At 43.8% G+C, this 19,939-nt stretch overlaps 1 protein-coding gene across 3 annotated transcripts in view; it reads left to right on the forward strand.

The window, feature by feature from the left end:
• Positions 1-2,840: 2,840 nt before the first annotated feature.
• APH1A (aph-1 homolog A, gamma-secretase subunit) overlaps positions 2,841-19,939 on the forward strand; it is a 75,462-nt gene continuing 58,363 nt past the window's right edge. For 2 of the 3 annotated variants that reach the window (XM_068253522.1, XM_068253521.1), the window contains exons 1-4: positions 2,841-3,005; positions 12,981-13,151; positions 17,008-17,081; positions 18,567-18,689. In XM_068253522.1, coding sequence (XP_068109623.1) covers positions 2,893-3,005; positions 12,981-13,151; positions 17,008-17,081; positions 18,567-18,689 — 481 coding nt within the window. In that variant the 5' untranslated portion in view covers positions 2,841-2,892. The remainder of the gene's footprint in view (positions 3,006-12,980; positions 13,152-17,007; positions 17,082-18,566; positions 18,690-19,939) is intronic. The other variant, XM_068253523.1, reaches the window with a different exon arrangement.

Raw genomic sequence — 19,939 nt, forward strand, 5'->3', positions numbered from 1 at the left:
TGTCCACTCCCAAATTGTGGTCCGGGACAAGAGTCAAAACACAGCCTAAGGCCCGCTTCACACTTGTGTTGAAGTGGCAAATGGATCCGTGAAAATGGATCTGATCACCTGTCGATCTGATCCGTTTTCACTCCATTGCCACTACGTTTTCCTTCTGCTGCTTCCCCATATTGCCCCAACTGTATTTTTCTATTTAGGGAAACATTCCATTTTTTCATTGCCTCCAATGCACTTCTAGTTCCGTTTCCGTTCTGTTGGGCTCAGCAGTCCAGAAAAATTGCTGCAGAACCAAAGTTGCAGTCCGTTCAGCGCATCGTGCGGAATGGATCAGTTTTAATGAATAGATGTGAATGGATCCATAGGTTAAAGGTCCATTCTCTTTCTATCCCTTGGTTTAATGTGAACTGGGCCTTACTGTCAGCTCTTAACCTCCCTGGCGGTATGATTATTTCCAATTTTTTTTTTTCCAAAAGCACTGCAATTTTTTTTACAAGCTTTCAGACTCTAAAAATCGGAAGCGGGAAAAACCGGCGCAGGCCGCTAGTGGACAAAAAGGGCGCCGCCATTCACTCTCATAATAAATAACGTTTAATGGGCGCCGAGCAGGAAAAAAGGGCGCAGGACATAAATAACGTTTACAAACGGCGCCAGGAGATTTTTAATGATTTATAAGTGTGCTTGTGGTGATTTACGTTTATAAAATGCACCTGTGCCGAATAACGTTTATAAAAATACTAAACATATTTATCTTATTTAACTAATTAAAACATTATTTAAAGTTTTATCCCTTACTGTTTGTAAAACATTATTATTCACACAATAAAGCGATCAGTACGTAACGTAAATTGCAAAATATTTTTTGCATCCACAATTAGTAAAACATTATTATCCACATAATAAAGGGGGGTCTTAGGTTTAGGCACCACCAGGGGGGTCTTAGGTTTAGGCACCAACAGGGGGGTCTTGGGCTTAGGCACCAACAGGGGGGTCTTAGGTTTAGGCACCAACAGGGGGGTCTTAGGTTTAGGCACCAACAGGCGGGTCTTAGGTTTAGGCACCAACAGGGGGGTCTTAGGTTTAGGCACCAACAGGGGGGTCTAGGGGTTAGGGGTAGGTACAGGGAGGGTTACTTAGGCACCAACCCCCCCTGGTCTTAGGTTTAGGCACCAACAGGGGGGTCTTGGGCTTAGGCACCAACAGGGGGGTCTTAGGTTTAGGCACCAACAGGGGGGTGGGGGTCTTAGGTTTAGGCACCAACAGGCGGGTCTTAGGTTTAGGCACCAACAGGGGGGTCTTAGGTTTAGGCACCAACAGGGGGGTCTAGGGGTTAGGGATAGGTACAGGGAGGGTTCTGTGTAAGGCTTCTTGCACACCAAGACATTGCGTTAGGTGCCACGTTAAGGTCGCATAACGTGCACCTAACACAACGTATGGTGCTGCAAGAGAGGACGGTAGAGTGAGCCGCGTTAGGCGGCTCGAGTCCTATAATGTCTCCCAGAGTGGCGCTGATTGGCCGGCGGGACCACGTGATGCGGAGCGAGACACTCCGCATCACGTGGTCCCGCCGGCCAATCAGCGGCCGCCAGTGCAGTGAATATTAAGTAGCCATGTGCGCGGCTACTGTAGCTGGCTCTCCCCGCCTCCTCTCCGCCCCCCACTGCGCATGTGCAAACAGTCTAACGCGGCTATAGCCGCTGTAACGCCGTAGCATGCTGCACTTTCCGGAGAACGTGCAGCGTTACATGTAATGCAACGTGGGCTGTGTGAACAGCCCACTTGTGTTACACTGCTGTGCGTTGGGGGAGCGTTACAGGCGCACTAACGTGCGCCTGTAACGTCTTAGTGTGTAAGCAGCCTAAGAGTAGGCTTAGGTATAGGTTTAGTAAACTTTTAGTAATAATTACTAATGTTTTACAACACTTATTACGAACGTAGTTATATTTATATCATCGGTATAAAGAATATTTTCAGATTTTATTATAAGAACAAACCATAAATGAAGGTTATTCACAATAATATACAATTATAACAATTAAACGTATATTATTGTTTTTTAATAAACGTAATTATAAGTTTAACTTTTGAAACAGGGAAGATTAACGTTTTCACAATTTCCGATTTCATAAACATTATTTAATGATTTATAATTTTGTTAAACATTATTTGTAAACGAAATATAGCACACCATTTTTATAAACCCTATTAATGATTAATTATTATTTAGAGTTTACACCCCGCGCCCTTTTTGTCCGGGCGTCCTTTTGTACGAACGCCTAAAAATCATATCGCTCGACAGATCTGCAGGAGCCCTGCACATTCCACACCTCTGATGGATCCCACTCGGGATTACTGCCAAGTTGCAGATTTCCATCCCGAGCCTGACTCTGGGTTACCACTAAGAAGGTTTAAGCAAGGAAGGACAACTGATGAGAATCAATTTCAGTTTACATCTATACTAACTTATAACGCATAGGCATAAACTGACCCATAAGGTATGGAACAGTTTTATTATTCAGTTGTCCATGGCACTGCTGACAGCAACAATTAAGTGTGATCCAGCACTAACTGGTAGAATATTCCATCAAAGTTTTACAGTGGTCCTCGTGATTTGTCATTACGCTCCAAAAGCTGTAGCATAGGTATTCGCACACTCTTCACAATATTGCATGTGAATGCCCATCCAGCTAATAACAGGAGGAGAAAGCGACTAACGTTCCCACCCAAGCCGTGATATGCGAAAACTAGACGTTCGAACAGAAAGGGCGGAGCGCAGTCCCAGCCTCGGCCTTGCTACAGTGACGAAATCGTAGTGGGGAGGTGAGCAGCAGCTCGCACTTTTCTGTCCCTCCCGGCTGCCGTACGGGAAAGCGGAAGTGGCCACTCTCCAGGAAGATGGGGGCAGCCGTGTTTTTCGGCTGCACCTTTGTGGCTTTCGGACCGGCGCTGTCACTATTCATCTTGACTATCGCTCGGGATCCCCTGCGTGTCATTATCCTGGTGGCCGGGTACTGACTGCTGCTCATTTTCCACGGACCATGTAGTGTGATGCCTTTGTGTCCTGCACTCCCTGCTTCTTGTAGAAGTGTATTATGACTCTAGGTTTACTTATATATTGCCTTCGGTCACATATTTGGGAACGTTGAATATATATGGTGGTCCTGGTCGTATAAGTAGTATATGTAGTGGTTTCCGATTTCACAATGAGATGCAGAGTGTATACGGTATTTCTGGCCCCGTGACGAGATGCCGATTTAGTGGTGACTTCTGATCATGTAAGGGCCAGTGACTAGATTTAGTGGTTTCAGTTGATATGGGGGGCTGAATGCTTAGTGTTTAGTAGGACACTTGGTGTTTACAGGCCATGTGAAAAACAACGTTGGGGATTTCTGATCATAATAAGACACGTGGTGAGTTTTGATTATACAGGGGAAAATTACAAAGAAATCTGGAATAAAAGAGTGGCTCTTGAGTTAAAAATGTATTTGTCCACACTTGGCTTTGGAGACACTGCCAATACGGTATAGTATACTGTACATTAACAATATAAAGGAACTTTTAATCAGTTTGGTACCAAGTGAAATGTCTCGGATATTGGCTTCAATTCATCAAGCATTACCGCATTCGGTAATGCTGAAAACAGCTGACTTAACGAAGCACTTTAGAAAATGTTAATTCATCAAAGCTGTTACCGAATGAGAAGCTGAAATGACACAGCAATGAGATAAATTACCGACATGTGCTCAACAAATGTTAATTCATCAAGGTTCCCACATTCGATAACACATTCGGTGTTTATCTCAAGCTCTCCCCTGTCGTTACAGGCTTCGAAAGCCTTCTGTGTGAATGTTTTCATGATTAGCAGTAGCAGGCAGCCAATAGAAACAGCCCCTGTTCTCCTGCAAGTGCCGCTGATAGGTCACACAGGCTTCTCCACACAAGCTTTCAGACCCCCCAAGCAGTGAGCAGAGAGAACGGGTCAAAATATATCCCCAGATTCCCTTCGGTGGTGTAACCCTTTCAGGCCCTGTTTGATAATGCAAAGATGCTGGTGGTGAAATCACCAAGCATGGCATTTGTAATGTCTCCAGGAAGTTCATCTACGTTGTGGCAAATAAATCAAATGTTAAGAAAGACTGATGGACAGATTCAGAGCAGCAGAGGCAGTACAAGTAACAGTAACTATAACACCTTTACATGTAAAGGGATGTCTGGATGCCTTCTATTGTTATCAGCTTGTAACAACACAGAGACATTCCAAGCTGCTCTGCACCACTCTGCTGTTATCGAACAGCCTTTGATGAATTGAAGCCTAGTAGTTCGGTAACTTAACGAACCTCTACCGCACATGGGAAAATATTGATGAATTAGCACAGTGAAGTGTAAAATACCGAATGCGGTATTTTAAGGACTGGGGTTTTGTTATCGAACACCCTTTGATGAATTGAAGCCATAGTTGATCTGATCAGTTTCAGCTTCTTTGGTGATGGGAATAATTTCCACTGGGAGTTGCAGCCATTTCTAATTCAGCTGCAGCTCCTGTTTTGCTGTTTAGCCAAAGCCTGAATCCCTAAGCATTGCCATGCACACTTAGGACTTGGCTGCATGCAGAAAAAATCTGCAGCATGTTGTCCAGATTTGCACCGAAGAAGTGTGAACTGGGCAGGAAGTCACTGAACAGATAGGCAGCATTTCCTGCGCAGCTTGCAAGCAGGGAAACGCTGAAAATATGTTTACAGTGGAAATGAGCTCTAAAAGTGGACTTTAGTTAGCAGTATTAGGTAGCCATGTATGCTCCCTAGTCAGCAGTATTAGACAGCCAAGTGTGCCCCCAATAGTAGTCTTATATAGCTGTTTGCCCTCCAAATAGTAGTATTGGGTAGCCATGGGGGCGCTAGTCTAGTTTAGGGGACCCTGCAGGAAACCTCATGACACAGGGGAATTCTGCTAATGTAATTGGGTGGAAAGCACCATCTTGAACTGCCAGGTGTCAGGTTGTAGTAAACCATGCCCACACTATTTGGCCAATTAAAACCCTTCCTGCTGTAGAGGGTGCTGTGATTGTAGAACTGTTCCCTATGAGGTTTCCTGCTGATAGATCCCTAAACTAGACTAGCGTTGCCATGTGTACCTCCCAAAAAGCTGTATTGAGTATCTATCTATCTTTCTATCTATCTATCAGTATGGGGTAGCCATGCATGCCCCAGAGAGTAATATCTAGATGTGATTTTAGGTAGCCTGCCGTGCTCCCAATAGTGGTATTGAAAGGTTTGCCTCCCTCACATAGTGATATTTGGTAGCTTGCTGTGCCCCCAAGACGGTATTAAATAGTCAATGCTGCCCCCAGAAAGCTGTATTATGTAGGTAGTGGTGCACCCAGATAATGGGTGCTGCTGCTATTCCTCCTCCATCCCAGTATGCCATGTCTCTGTTTCCTGCCCTATGGTCAGTACTGATTTATGCCATGTTAACAGAGACATGGCTGAATGGGGAGCATTAGAGATGCAGTGACGCTGTAGGAGGAAGGATGATTGGACTGGCTAGAAAGGTGATTAAGCATCCTTTCACACTGCATCTGTTGCAGCACAATATAATCACAATGGAATGCAATGCTATTCCAGTGGCGCTTTCACACTGGTTTTTGTATGGTGTGATTATTTCCATTGGAATAATGTGCAATAATTGGCGTTACTGGACAACCAGGGCTGTGGAGGAGTCTGTCGGTGGTTTCATAAAGTTAAGAGTCGAAGTAGGATGACTTTTGTACCAATGCCATAGTCCTGGTAAGTATTAGACTGATCAAATATCCAAAAAACTGCGCTGATATACTATAGGTGTATTACTGTTAGGTGGTGTGCTGCTCCAAAACGTAGTACCAAAAATTTCACAAAATAAGCTGCGCTCAAATGTCCCAGCACACAGTCCTTGCAATATGCAGTAAATCGGCAATGTAAGCAGAGCAATATCCTCTTCTGACACGGAGGCCAGCAAACAATCCACTTCAGTGAGATAACCACCACCACACCCCAAGCAGTGGCCACTCACCGTTAATACATTGGGTTGCAAAAGTATTTGGCCCCCTTGAAGTTTTCCACATTTTGTCACATTACTGCCACAAACATGAATCAATTTTATTGGAATTCCACATGAAAGACCAATACAAAGTGATGTACACGTGAGAAGTGGAACGAAAATCATACATCATTCCAAACATTTTTTACAAATAACTGCAAAGTGGGGTGTGCGTAATTATTCGGCCCATAGAGTCAATACTTTGTAGAACCACCTTTTGCTGCAATTACAGCTGCCAGTCTTTTAGGGTATGTCTCTACCAGCTTTGCACATCTAGACACTGAAATCCTTGCCCATTCTGCTTTGCAAAACCGCTCCAGCTCAGTCAGATTAGATGGACAGCGTTTGTGAACAGCAGTTTTCAGATCTTGCCACAGATTCTCGATTGGATTTAGATCTGGACTTTGACTTGGCCATTCTAACACATAGATATGTTTTGTTTTGAACCATTCCATTGTTGCCCTGGATTTATGTTTAGGGTCATTGTCCTGCTGGAAGGTGAACCGCCGCCCCAGTCTCAAGTCTTTTGCAGACTCCAAGAGGTTTTCTTCCAAGATTGCCCTGTATTTGGCTCCATCTATCTTCCCATCAACTCTGACCAGCTTCCCTGTCCCTGCTGAAGAGATGCACCCCCCGAGCATGATGCTGCCACCACCATATTTGACAGTGGGGATGGTGTGTTCAGAGTGATGTGCAGTGTTAGTTTTCTGCCACACATAGCGTTTTGCATTTTGGCCAAAAAGTTCCATTTTGGTCTCATCCGACCAGAGCACCTTCTTCCACATGTTTGCTGTGTCCCCCACATGACTTGTGGCAAACTGCAAACGGGACTTCTTATGCTTTCTGTTAACAATGGCTTTCTTCTTGCCACTCTTCCATAAAGGCCAACTTTGTGCAGTGCATGACTAATAGTTGTCCTATAGACAGATTCCCCCACCTGAGCTGCAGATCTCTGCAGCTCGTCCAGAGTCACCATGGGCCTCTTGACTGCATTTCTGATCAGCGCTCTCCTTGTTCGGCCTGCTAATTTAGGTGGATGGCCTTGTCTTGGTAGGTTTACAGTTGTGCCATACTCCTTTCATTTCTGAATGATCGCTTGAACAGTGCTCCGTGGGATGATCAAGGCTTTGGAAATCTTTTTGTAGCCTAAGCCTGCTTTAAATTTCTCAATAACTTTATCCCTGACCTGTCTGGTGTGTTCTTTGGACTTCATGGTGTTGTTGCTCCCAAGATTCTCTTAGACAACCTCTGAGGCCCTCACAGAGCAGCTGTATTTGAACTGACATTAGATAACACACAGGTGTATTCTATTTAGTCATTAGCACTTATCAGGCAATGTCTATAGGCAACTGACTGCACTCAGATCAAAGGGGGCCGAATAATTATGCACACACCACTTTGCAGTTATTTATTTGTAAAAAATGTTTGGAATCCTGTATGATTTTCGTCTCACTTCTCACATGTACACCACTTTGTGTTGGTCTTTCATGTGCAATTCCAATAAAATTGATTCATGTTTGTGGCAGTAATATGACAAAATGTGGAAAACTTCAAGGGGGCCGAATACTTTTGCAACCCACTGTATATGACCCTCTATTAGATGGGTCTCCAGTGCTTATGGGGTCATTTGGCCGCCCCCTGCCATATACCGAGATCTCCTCCTCTGTCTCCAATCCGCTGTTGCCAGTTCAAATCACCTCAAACAAGACAATTCAAAGCTCCCATAGCGTAAAATTGTTAGAAAAGTTTAATTATAAAAGAAATGCGCACTTACAAACGTAGCCTTGGGTTTCCACATAGTTTTTATGGGCTCTACCCCAAACGTTGGCCACCGGGTCACCTGTGCTGTGTTAATAGCCTCCCTCCGTGCGTCCACATCTGTCCCCACGCTAGTTTTAGGACGCGTGCGCTTTACTAGTTTCGTCCTTTTAAACGACTCATCAGAAACGCTTCTGATGAGTCGTTTAAAGGGGAACTGAAGTAAGAGGTATACGGACGCTCCAATATTTATTTCCTTTTAATCAATACCAGTTGCCTGGCAGCCCTGCTGATCCTCTGCCTCTAATACTATTAGCCATAGCCCCTGAACAAGCATGCAGCAGATCAGGTGTTTCAGACTTTAAAGTCAGATCTGACAAGACTAGCTGCATGCTTGGTTCTGGTGTTTTTCAGATACTACTGCTGAGAAATAGACCAGCAGGGCTGCCAGGCAACTGGTATTGATTAAAAGGAAATCAATATGGCAGCCTCCGTATACCTCTTACTTCAGTTCCCCTTTAAACTACTCATCAGAAGTGCTTCTGATGAGTCGTTTAAAGGGGAACTGAAGTAAGAGGTATACGGACGCTCCAATATTTATTTCCTTTTAATCAATACCAGTTGCCTGGCAGCCCTGCTGATCCTCTGCCTCTAATACTATTAGCCATAGCCCCTGAACAAGCATGCAGCAGATCAGGTGTTTCAGACTTTAAAGTCAGATCTGACAAGACTAGCTGCATGCTTGGTTCTGGTGTTTTTCAGATACTACTGCTGAGAAATAGACCAGCAGGGCTGCCAGGCAACTGGTATTGATTAAAAGGAAATCAATATGGCAGCCTCCGTATACCTCTTACTTCAGTTCCCCTTTAAACTACTCATCAGAAGTGCTTCTGATGAGTCGTTTAAAACGACGCAACTAGTAAAGTGCACGCGTCCTAACAACTAGCGTGGGGACAGATGTGGACGCACGGAGGGAGGCTTTTGACACCGCACAGGTGACCCGGTGGCCAACATTTGGGGTAGAGCCCATAAAAACTCTATGTGAAAACCCAAGGCTACGTTTGTAAGTGTGCATTTCTTTTATAATTAAACTTTTCTAACAATTTTACGCTATGGGAGCTTTGAATTGTCTTGTTTGAGGTGATTTGAACTGGCAACAGCAGCTTGGAGACAGAGGAGGAGATATCGGTATATGGCAGGGGGCGGCCAGATGACCCCATTAGCGCCGGAGACCCATCTAATAGAGGGTCATATATTAACGGTGAGTGGCCACTGCTTGGGGTGTGGTGGTGGTTCTCTCACTGAAGTGGATTGTTTGCTGGTCTCCGTGTCAGAGGAGGATATTGCTCTGCTTACATTGCCGATTTACTGTATATTGCAAGGACTGTGTGCTGGGGCATTTGAGCGCAGCTTATTTTGTGAAAGTATGATTGATAATATCTGACAAGTCCGATGACCTGCCGGATAGATTCCCCGCTTGATCCTCGTGGGCGGGGAACCAAGCGGAAGGAGCACCCACGGGGACGAGCAGGGATCGATAGAGGCGCCGGCGGGGATGCGCCGGGATCGAGCCAGCGGCATAATCGAGGCAGTGTATGCCCAGCATAATATTTGTTTACAGTACAGGAAGAGTTAAAGAAAACCCGAGGTGTGTTTAAAGAATGTTATCTGCATACAGAGGCTGAATCTGCCTATACAGCCCAGCCTCTGTTGCTATCCCAAACCCCACTAAGGTCCCCCTGCACTATGCAATCCCTCATAAATCACAGCCATGCTGTGAGGCTGTGTTTACATCTGTAGTGTCAGTCTCAGCTGCTCCCCCGCCTCCTGCATAGCTCCGGTCCCTGCCCCCGTCCCTTCCCTCCAATCAGCAGGGAGGGAAGGGATGCAGGCGGTGACTGGAGTTCTGCAGGAGGCGGGGAGAGCAGCAGACTGACACTATAGAGATAAACACAGCCAGCTCTGACAAGCTGTTTGTCAGCAGCGTGGCTGTGATTTATGAGGGATTGCAGAGTGCAGGGGAACCTTAGGGGGGTTTGGGATAGCAACATAGGCTGGGCTGTATAGGCAGATCCAGCCTCTGTATGCAGATAATATTCTTCAAACCCACCTCGGGTTCTCTTTAAGAAACTTCAGTTGTTATCTATGCACAGAGGGCTCTGACTTCTGATTAGGTTATCTCAGCTGTATTGTGTTTCAGTTCAGGACAGGTCAAAAGCTCACTGCCTGTTCTGTAAAAACATTTAGAATACTGAGTTATGTGTAAACTGCAAATATTAGAGAATGATGCAATGTTATAAAAAAGCTGTATAACTGAAAATTAAAATATGAGAATATTTATTTATTTATTTTTTGCTACCAATGTCAGAATCAGAAGAATCAGAAATCTTTATTTCGCCAAGCATGACATGGATCCATGCCCGGAATTGGTTTTGGCACAGTACAGTACAGATGGCTCGAGAAAAGAAGAACAAGACAGATAGAAAAAACAAGCTAGCAGACATCAACAGTTACATTTTACATCAGTTACATTATACATCACAATCCCAATGTGACATTAGATTCCCCCAATTAGTCACGTGGGCCGGTTCTAGTAATTGCCCCTACTACACAACCAATTCATGATATCTTCATTTTTTTTTTCGCTTTAGTGTCTCTTTTAAAGTGATGTTTTTTTATGATTATATACGGTGACTATTCAGTACTATAGAGTGGTGGTTATTCTACAAGTTAACTTTTAGGTCATATAGCCCGCTGATGAATATATACAACAAACCTTGGGTCAACTAGGACGGTAATGAATATATATGGAGTCTCTTTGGTATTGAGTATTTACAGTGCCTCTTGGGTTATATAGTCTTTTAAAATGTTGATGAATATTTGTCATGACTCTTGGGGGTTATATGGACTGGTGATAGTTGTATGTGGTAGGTGACACTTGGATGAGTAGTGATATGTGATGCCTTTTGGGTAAAACGGAGTAGTGATGAGTCTATACACTGTTTCATGTATCTTATACATTGATGATGATTATATGCAGTGACTCTCGGATCATCTAGACCACAGTTCCCCAAAGCTATCCTTAAGGCCCACTAACAGTACAAGTTTTGCAGAAAGCCGCAAACACGCACCTGCTTGTCAGCTCACAAACCTCGTTTCAGCTGCCTGCTGCTTGCTTGTGCGAGACACGCAGAGCAGAGTGGAGTTTCTCCCAGCCATTACTCCTCACACAAACTGAGCCAGCTCCTGGCTCCATGAGCTCCTGCAGCCTGTGGCTTACAAGTGTAAAGCATACAGAGCTGCGTGGAGTAATCTAGGCACAAACTTGATTCCTCTTGCACATACAAGACACCTCTATGCAGACACTCCTACAGATGAATGCAGCCGCCTATAGCGGTAGGTAGCATTTGCGAGGAGTGGAAATGCATCTGATCCAGGACTGAAGTTTAGTGGACAGAGGAGCATATGTGCCAGTACATCTTGTGGAGGAAGATCGCTGGAAAGACCTGGTCCCCCGCTTCTGAGTGGGATAAAAGCTCTTGGGTTATATAGTCTTTTAAACTGTTGATGAATATTTGTGTTGACTCTTGGGGGTTATATGGACTGGTGATAGTTATGTGGTAGGTGACACTTGGATGAGTAGTGATATGTGATGCCTTTTGGGTAAAACGGAGTGGTGATGAGTCTATACACTGTTTTGCGTATCTTATACATTGACGATGATTATATGATGATTATATGCAGTGACTCTTGGATCATCTAGACCCCAGTTCCCCAAAGCTATCCTCAAGGCCCACTAACAGTACAAGTTTTGCAGAAAGCCGCAAACATGCACAGGTGGGGTAATGAGTGTCTCAGCAGAGCTGTTCAACTACCTCTGTGGATTTACACAAAACGTGCACTGTTGGTGGGCCTTGAGGAGAGGGTTGGGGGCGGGGCACACTGATCTAGACTGATGAGTAGATATAATGGGCTCAATTCTGGTAGCGTTTAGTAAATAATTACCTCATGGAATTGGGTTTACCTCATGAGGGAAATCAACTTTTGAATTCTGGTAGTTTAGGTAAAGTTTTACCTCATGTAATTTCATGAGGTAATTCATGTGGTAATTTTCTACTAAAAATGTGTGGCGTTTAGTAGTGAAATACCTCACACTTGAATTCTGAAGTGAAATAAGGTGCGTGTTTGCATGTCTTTTACCTCACATAATTAGACCTACCTCTACCACATGATAAATGTAGTGTTGTGACAGAATTGTGATATCTGTCACATAACATGGAGCTTTTTCAGCTTGTTCTGTGTTCAGGGCCCCCATATTTTGCTGAAGTAAGTAAAAGTAATCTGACCAACGAACCCCCCCCCCCCCCCCCCCCAAGCTTCCATTTTGTTTTAAAAAAGAAAAAGTGCTCCAAACCCCGTACAATCCTTCATCTGCTGCGCCCCCCCCCCCCCCGCCTCTAAAAGTGCTCACACACACACACACACACACACACACACACACACACACACACACACACACACACACACACACCCTCCCCCAGCCTCTAAAGGTAAATGAGCTGGATTTTTTTTTACATATAATGGATGCCTATAAATTTACTTTTCATAGGTTGCTACATAATCAGATACACCTTCCCTCCTCAAAAAACAAAAACAAAAAAAATCTTCCAAAGACTGTCCTAACTTATGGAAGACAATTAAAGACTATTTATTTGCTGCAGGCTTACCACTGAAATCCCTCATGTTTTACCTCACTCTATGCATTTACCTCATGTTTTACCACATGTTTTACCTCATGTTCGGAAATGGAGAAAAATCTTTCAGAATTGATAAAAGAAGAGGAAAATACCTCATGAGGTATTTTACCTACAAAAAATATTTACCTCACATAGCTACCAGAATTGAGCCCAATGGCTGTAGTTATAAAGAATGTTGAGTACATTTTGTGAATCTTGAATCATATAAAGTGGTGATGGGTAGACACTTCGGGACTTCTGGTTCATATACACTATGCTTAATATGTGTAGTGCTCAGTACATTGTATAGAGTGATACAAGGTTCACATGACAGCAAAGACTTTCCGTTTGTAGAATGTGGATGAATGGAGTTATATACTCTGCTTAATATAAAACATCTCCATCCTCTTCCAACAGATCATTCTTCTGGTTGGTGTCTGTCCTCTTCTCGTCTCTGATCTGGTTCATATCGGTCCAGGTCAGTAATAAGGAGGACTCCAAACTCCAGTATGGATTGCTTATATTTGGAGCGGCCATCTCTGTAATACTGCAAGAGGTCTTCAGATATGCTTACTACAGACTTCTCAAGTGAGTCCTATGCACTCTGGTGTGATCGCTACAATTACGTTTTAATTAAGTAAAGTTATTTCTCTCCCTAATGGACTATCTGCTACATGAATAGACAAAATGAGCAATTCAGATTTCAGAAAGTGACTCCTTCAGTATTATTGTGTGTGTGTGTGTGTGTGTGTGTGTGTGTGTGTGTATAGAAGCATGTGACTAGAATTTTTGATGTACTCTCTTGAGCTCTTTGGAAAGGTCAGAGAGGAAGCTCGGAAAACACTATGTTAGCTCAGAAAGGTGTGTGTGTGTGTGTTGGTAAAGAAAATGGGGGAGGAAATGGCAGGGTCTCGTCTTGAGAAAGTAGAGTGACCCCCACGAAACCGGTGGACTCCCAGACTACCTGAGATGCCACACTCTCCTTTGGGTTCTTCCTGGTCTACTTGCCTGGCTGCTGTGCATCAGGAGGAGACAGTTGATTATACCCTCTGACGAAGGGCTACCCCGAAACGGCGCTGTCAGGGTATATATCTTCCATGGGGTCACGCTGCTTCTAATTGCAGTATTGGCTATATTGTTTCACTTGGTGTGTCTGTATGCACTGTGCTTCTGTGACTTTCATTTGCCTGTAGTCTCAACTAGTAGAAACAAAAAGACACACGAACACCGGGAGCCCAATATTGCGTAATGTAGTACGAAGGGTCAAGGATATGATATCATAGTATATACTCACAAGCATGGGTTGCTTCCAAAAGCAGCCACTCGTATGCACTTGTGGGGAAGTACAGTCCCCACTTGGCCTTGAATAGCAGATATCGGTCACTGCTCCTAAAAGTTTGCCCTACACACAGTTACAGTGATGAGCACCCCACGAGGTAGGGTGATGTAGAAGACTTAAATGCACATGTAGGAGGTGCCCATAAAAATTTTTGCCCAAAAAATAAAAATCTAGAACCTAAAACCTTAGCTAGGTTTGGCAAGGGTTTCAGATCTTACCTTACAAGTAGATTCGCGAGACTCAAGTTAAAAAGTTATTCACCATTTATTAAGCACTTCAGACAACGCATGGCCACCAACACTTGAACACTTCCTAAACTGGCACATTACTTGACCTGAAGAAGCGACGTGAGTCGCGAAACGTGATCTGAAGTGCTTAATAAATGCTTTCGTGAGTCTACTTGTAAGGTAGTATGTGGAACTCTTACCGAACCTGGCTAAGGTTTTAGGTTATAGATTTTTATTTTTTGTGCAAAACTTTTCATGGTCACCTCCTACATGTGCATTTAATTTGCCTGTAGTGACCCTTATCTGTATCCTGATCTGATGTCATTGCTGTGTATGCTATTGTAAATGGGATGAGAAATCTCTCCACTATCATGAGATCTATTGTTGCACATGTCTAATTTTGTTTATACCAATTGATTTCAATGCAAGTCAATGCATCTACTTTTTGCTGGTGTGCTAGTCAGTCCTATTATATACTGGTAGGGCCTATTTCAGTCCGATTCCAGACTGAGCTGACTTGTTTTTGTTTTTTATTGTTTTGTTTTAAAGAGAACCCAAGGCGGAATTTTTATATCTTAATAGGACCCAGAGGCATGTCCTGTGCACAATGATATGCCTCCGTGTCCTTCTATTGCTGCTGCTAGTCCCCCATGGCTTTGCTACCCCCCCCCCCCCTGAAAATATTGCCAGGCTAGCGACAATCTGCTTGTCGCTAGCCTTCTGTATACCTGAGGCTTGTCAATCATCCTCCTCCACTCTGCCGCCTCCATTACAGGCTCCCCCCCGCCACTCCCCCGCCTTTGCTAGCTTCCTTCAATCGGAAGTCAAGCCGCAACTCGGGAAATACTTCGGGGAGCGGCGGGGGGAGCCTGTAATGGAGGCGGCAGAGCGGAGGAGGATGATTGACAAGCCTCAAGTATACAGAAGGCTAGCGACAATCTGCTTGGCAATATTTTCAGGGGGGACAGCAGAGCCATGTGGGACTAGCAGCAGCAATAGGAGGACACGGAGGCATATCATTGTGCACAGGACATGCCTCTGTGTCCTATTAAGATTTAAAAGTTCTGCCTCGGGGTCTCTTTAAAGGAGTTATCGGGCAAAAAAAAAAAGTTTCACTTACCTGGGGCTTCTACCAGCCCCATGCAGCCATCCTGTGCCCTCGTAGTCACTCACTGCTGCTCTGGTCCCCCTCCGTCAGCTCGTTCAGTTTTTGCCGACCTCTAGGTCGGCAGGCCGCATTGCGTACATTTTTACGCATTCCCGCTGGTGCAGGAACATTAACACATACATTTTTACGCGTTAGTGGTTCAACACGTAAAATTTAACGCGTTGAACCTCTTTTTTTTTTTTTTTTTTTTTTTTGCCTGATAATTCCTTTCAGGTGTGCAAACCTTGTTTGAATCAGAAGTTTTGAGAATGGCACAAATTCATTACTAGTTTTTACAAAGTTTGCTGCTTCGGTTTTTTTACTGGCAACTTGCATATATTCCAGAATGTTATGAAGTGATCAGATGAATTGCTAAGTCCATTTGTGCCATGAAAAAGGTTGCCCTTCTCCTGGCAAAGTGCCAGCAGACCGACTATCCGATAGATCCCTTTCTGATGAAATCTGATCTATTGCCTGCCCACACATTGCAGACAGATTACTGATGAGTTCCAGCATGAAATCTATTGGATTCTAATGTGTGTGTGTGTGTGTGTGTGTGTGTGTCAGGCTCGTGGTGAGTGTAGCATGCTCACCTGTCCTTCCAGCCTGAATCCTCACCTTCTCCTGTGTTCAGAGTCTTTTTGAACTGTCACTGCGATCGCCTGTACCCCATGACACCAGAGCATGTACTCTAGAGGAGAGGAGTGTTTGCGGCATGCTAGTGATGAAGAAAGTGAAAACTTATCTCCACACATTTATCGAAATTTGAAGTGTTCATTCACTAAAGAAGCTTGCCTAATTAACGTGCAGTGATACTTTTTCACAGTGAAAGTGTTATCTTATCACTCTCGTCCTTAAAGGAAACATCTGGGAATCTTAAAAAAAATTATCAGATCTACTTACCTGAGGCTTCCTCCAGCCCCTGAAAGCCTATGCATCCCTCTCCGCAGCACTGCTCCAAACTGGTCTCCCAGGCTCCCCTCTGTAGCAGCACGTGTGCAAGCGTGCAGTTGCATTTTGTAGAGATCACGCGCATGCTCAGTGGCTGCTGACCTGGCCGGGTTGGTGGCTGCTATGAAGGGGAGACCGGTTTGGAGTGGAGCTGCATCAAGGGACACATAGACTTCCAGGAGCCTTTTTAAAGAAAAAAAAATATCCCAGATATTTCCTTTATCACCTCTGTAGTTGTTTTCACATGCAGTAGATGGGGAGGGTAGGAGCACACGCAGGCAGGATGCATCTTTCCCGCCCACCCCTCCTGCTGACTCCAGTGAGAGTACAGCCAGCCTGCAGGAGGATCCTGTGTATAGCAGCCAGAGAAGGATAGAGAAGCGAGTATGTGTCTGTGTCTGCGTGTGGCTGTAATCAAGATCCTTCTCGCCTTTTCAAAATATGCTCATTTTTCAGTGCTCTCAGATAATTATTCCTTCTCTTTGCAATAACTCTTTTCATAGGGAAAATACATTTTCACATGTTTCTAAACTATCCATTATCCTTTATTTGGATAAGACTTAAACCTGGAGAAAATCTACAGACCTATTGGTCTTCTTCTCCGGGCCAAATATATATTTTTTGTTTGTTTCTGGCTTTCTGTTGAAGTAGAACTCGTCTTCTCTGAACAAAAATTGCTGGATTTTGCAAACATTTGAAATGTAATTATCTCTGCCTAAGAAAATATGTAGTTTGGTAAGCTACACTTAGTATACATTACCATTGTCTTCTGTAATCTAGGAAAGCAGATGAAGGTCTGGCCACTATCAGTGAAGATGGAAGGTCTCCAATCTCTATCCAGCAGATGGCCTATGGTGGGTAGTGTGCTCTGTGTGTCTTAAGGTCTTCAAACTTTTCCTGAACTCCAATCGACTACTGTTTTATAAGTGTCACCTGGAACAAGTACTTATCATACAATGCATCTCTGTTAAGGTAGCCATACACTGGTCGATTTGCCATCAGACCGACCAACAGATAGATCCCTCTCCGATCGAATCTGATCAGAGAGGGATCGTATGGCTGCCTTTACTGCAAACAGATTGTGAATCGATTTCAGCATGAAACCGATCACAATCTGTGAAGCTGCCCCCCCTCCTCTCATACATTACCTGCTCCGGCCGGCGCGAGTCCCCCGGTCCCCCGCTCTGCTCCAGCTTCACTGAACTTCCTGTCCGGGGGAAGTTTAAACAGTAGAGGGCGCTCTACTATTATTGCATTCGAATGCTGCTATCGACGCACTCCTGACCCGCTGGCGATCGAGCAAAATCTTCCGCTTGGACGGATCGACGGGAATGATTGATTTCGGACAGAAATCGATCGTTCTGTCAGCGTTTGCGCAACGATTTCACAGCAGATTCGATCACAGTGATCGAATCTGCTGTATATCGGCGGGAAAATCGTTAGGTGTATGGGCCCCTTTAGGTGAAACATCATAGCAGGAAAACCGTGTGCATATCTGACTTATGCGAACATGAACATGTAGTCAAAACTACGCCGCACTTGTGGCTGCCTAAGGCTGATGCAGTGTAGTTTTAACGCCACCCGATCCCAAGCACAGGACACGATTGTGTTTTCCCACCATCACAAAACTGTCTAGACAGCTGAGTTCCGTACCTCAGTCAGCAGCCAATTTCATTGGCTCCTGACCACCTGATTACTGTGAGCCAGTCACAGTGATCAGGAAGTGAAAGGAGAAAAAGGAAAAAAAAAAGCTCTGGCCCTTAAAGGGAACCTAATCTGAGAAGGATATGGATGTTTCATTTTAAACAAGACCAGTTGCCTGGCAGTCCCGGCTGATCTCTTTAGCAGTAGAGGCTGAATCGCAGACCTAAAACAAGCATGCAGCTAATCCAGTCTGACTTCAGTCAGAGCACCTGATCTGCATGCTTGTTCATGGGCTGTGGCTGAAAGTATTAGAGACATGGGATCAGCAAGAGAGTCAGGCAACTAGTATTATTTTAAAAGGAAAAATCCTTATTAGTTTAGGTTCCCTTTAAGTGTCCAGAGCCTTGCAGTTTTAAATAAACAAATAGAAGTGGTGTTCTCTTTTAATTCTTAAGTGTTAACTATTATTATTATTATTATTATTATTATTATTATTAATATTATTATTGCAAATATTGAAAACTGGTCTGGAAACCTAATATTGAAATCTGGTCTGGAAACCTTACCTGTTGGGGCTTGAGTTGAGGTTTGGGGAGCACTCCTTTGTGTGCACTTACAGATTATTGCAAAAATAAGGTGTTAGCCAGCATTTCTTTCTGCTCTCTCCTCATAATAACTTCCTTTGTTTCTTGTAGTGTCTGGCTTCTCATTTGGCATCATCAGTGGAGTGTTTTCTGTAATTAACATCCTTGCAGATGCAGTGGGCCCTGGGACTGTGGGAATTCATGGAGATTCACAGTTTTACTTCCTAACTTCAGGTAGGACTTCCTTAGAAACGGGACATACTGGCAGAGGTCTCCTAAATGGTCATTGTGTTTAAAGCGGAATATAACTCTGCATTTCAACTTTGCTCTAAAACATTATTTACAGCATATTATATGCAACCAGCATTTTTTTTTTTTTTTTTACTAGACCAGCATTGGTAGGGTTAAACACAGAGGTTTAAAGTTCCGTGGAGAGATATGCAGAAGTTCAGATAGATACATTTAACTAAATACAATTAACAAGTGAGAAATGTTACACACTCTTTGGCTGTCCTCCAGCTCCTTCTCAGTCAGAGAGAGTGAGTCACATTCAACACTTAGATACATTTATGTAAACAAAATGTATCTATGTAAGCTTAGGATGCGTCTGCAGTTCTCTCCAGGAACTTTAAAGCTCTGTGTAACCCTTCCAATGCTGGTCTAGTAAAAAAAAATGCTGGTTGCATATTATATACTGTAAATAATGTTTTAAAGCAAAGTTGAAATGCAGGGTTATATTCCGCTTTAAAGGCATTCATAGGGTCTGGCTGATTATGCCAGGTAGAAAAAGAACTGGAACAATAATGGTGTAGTTGCCCAAAGATCTGTTACAATCCTTGTTTGATTTAACAACCAATGCGAATTGGTTGCTTTAAAGAGGAGCTGTTAGGTATAAGGTCTCAGAGAAAATAAACACATATATCAGTAGCTAAAGATTGGCTGTACTTACATTTACATATGCATTTCACTGTCCACGTTTGTACTTCACATAATTTTTATATAGTATTTGCAGAGAATGATGCTCCTGACAGCTCATGGCAGGTTCCATGTTTGTCTCCTATGAAGCCAAATGTGTCGTCATGTCCTGCCTGCTTCCTGATGATTCCACTCTCACAAACGCTGGTAATGAATAACACTACTGTGCAGTGAATATTAATTAGCCATGTGGCTAGGAACAATAGCGGACTCCTGCAGTTTACTCTGCCCGAGATTTATTAGTGCTGTGAGCTAGACTGTTACATGCTGTTGAAACTTGAGCCTCACTAGCAGCCAGGGGAGGGCCCCAGAATGCTTTGCAGTATCTGTTATTCGGCTTGCGTCCTCCTTAGGAGCCTGGGAATACGGAGCCTTGCTGTCAGCAAACATCTAAAGTAAGAGAGATTTTTAACTGCAGTATTGCCTTTTTGGCTTCCTTCTATACTGTTTAACACAGGAGAATAGAGGTTTAAATTAGCTTTTGCAGCCTGACAGTTACTCTTTAAGAA

This window comes from Hyperolius riggenbachi, chromosome 9, assembly GCF_040937935.1.
Source record: "Hyperolius riggenbachi isolate aHypRig1 chromosome 9, aHypRig1.pri, whole genome shotgun sequence".
In the NCBI taxonomy this organism is placed as follows: Eukaryota; Metazoa; Chordata; class Amphibia; order Anura; family Hyperoliidae; genus Hyperolius; species Hyperolius riggenbachi.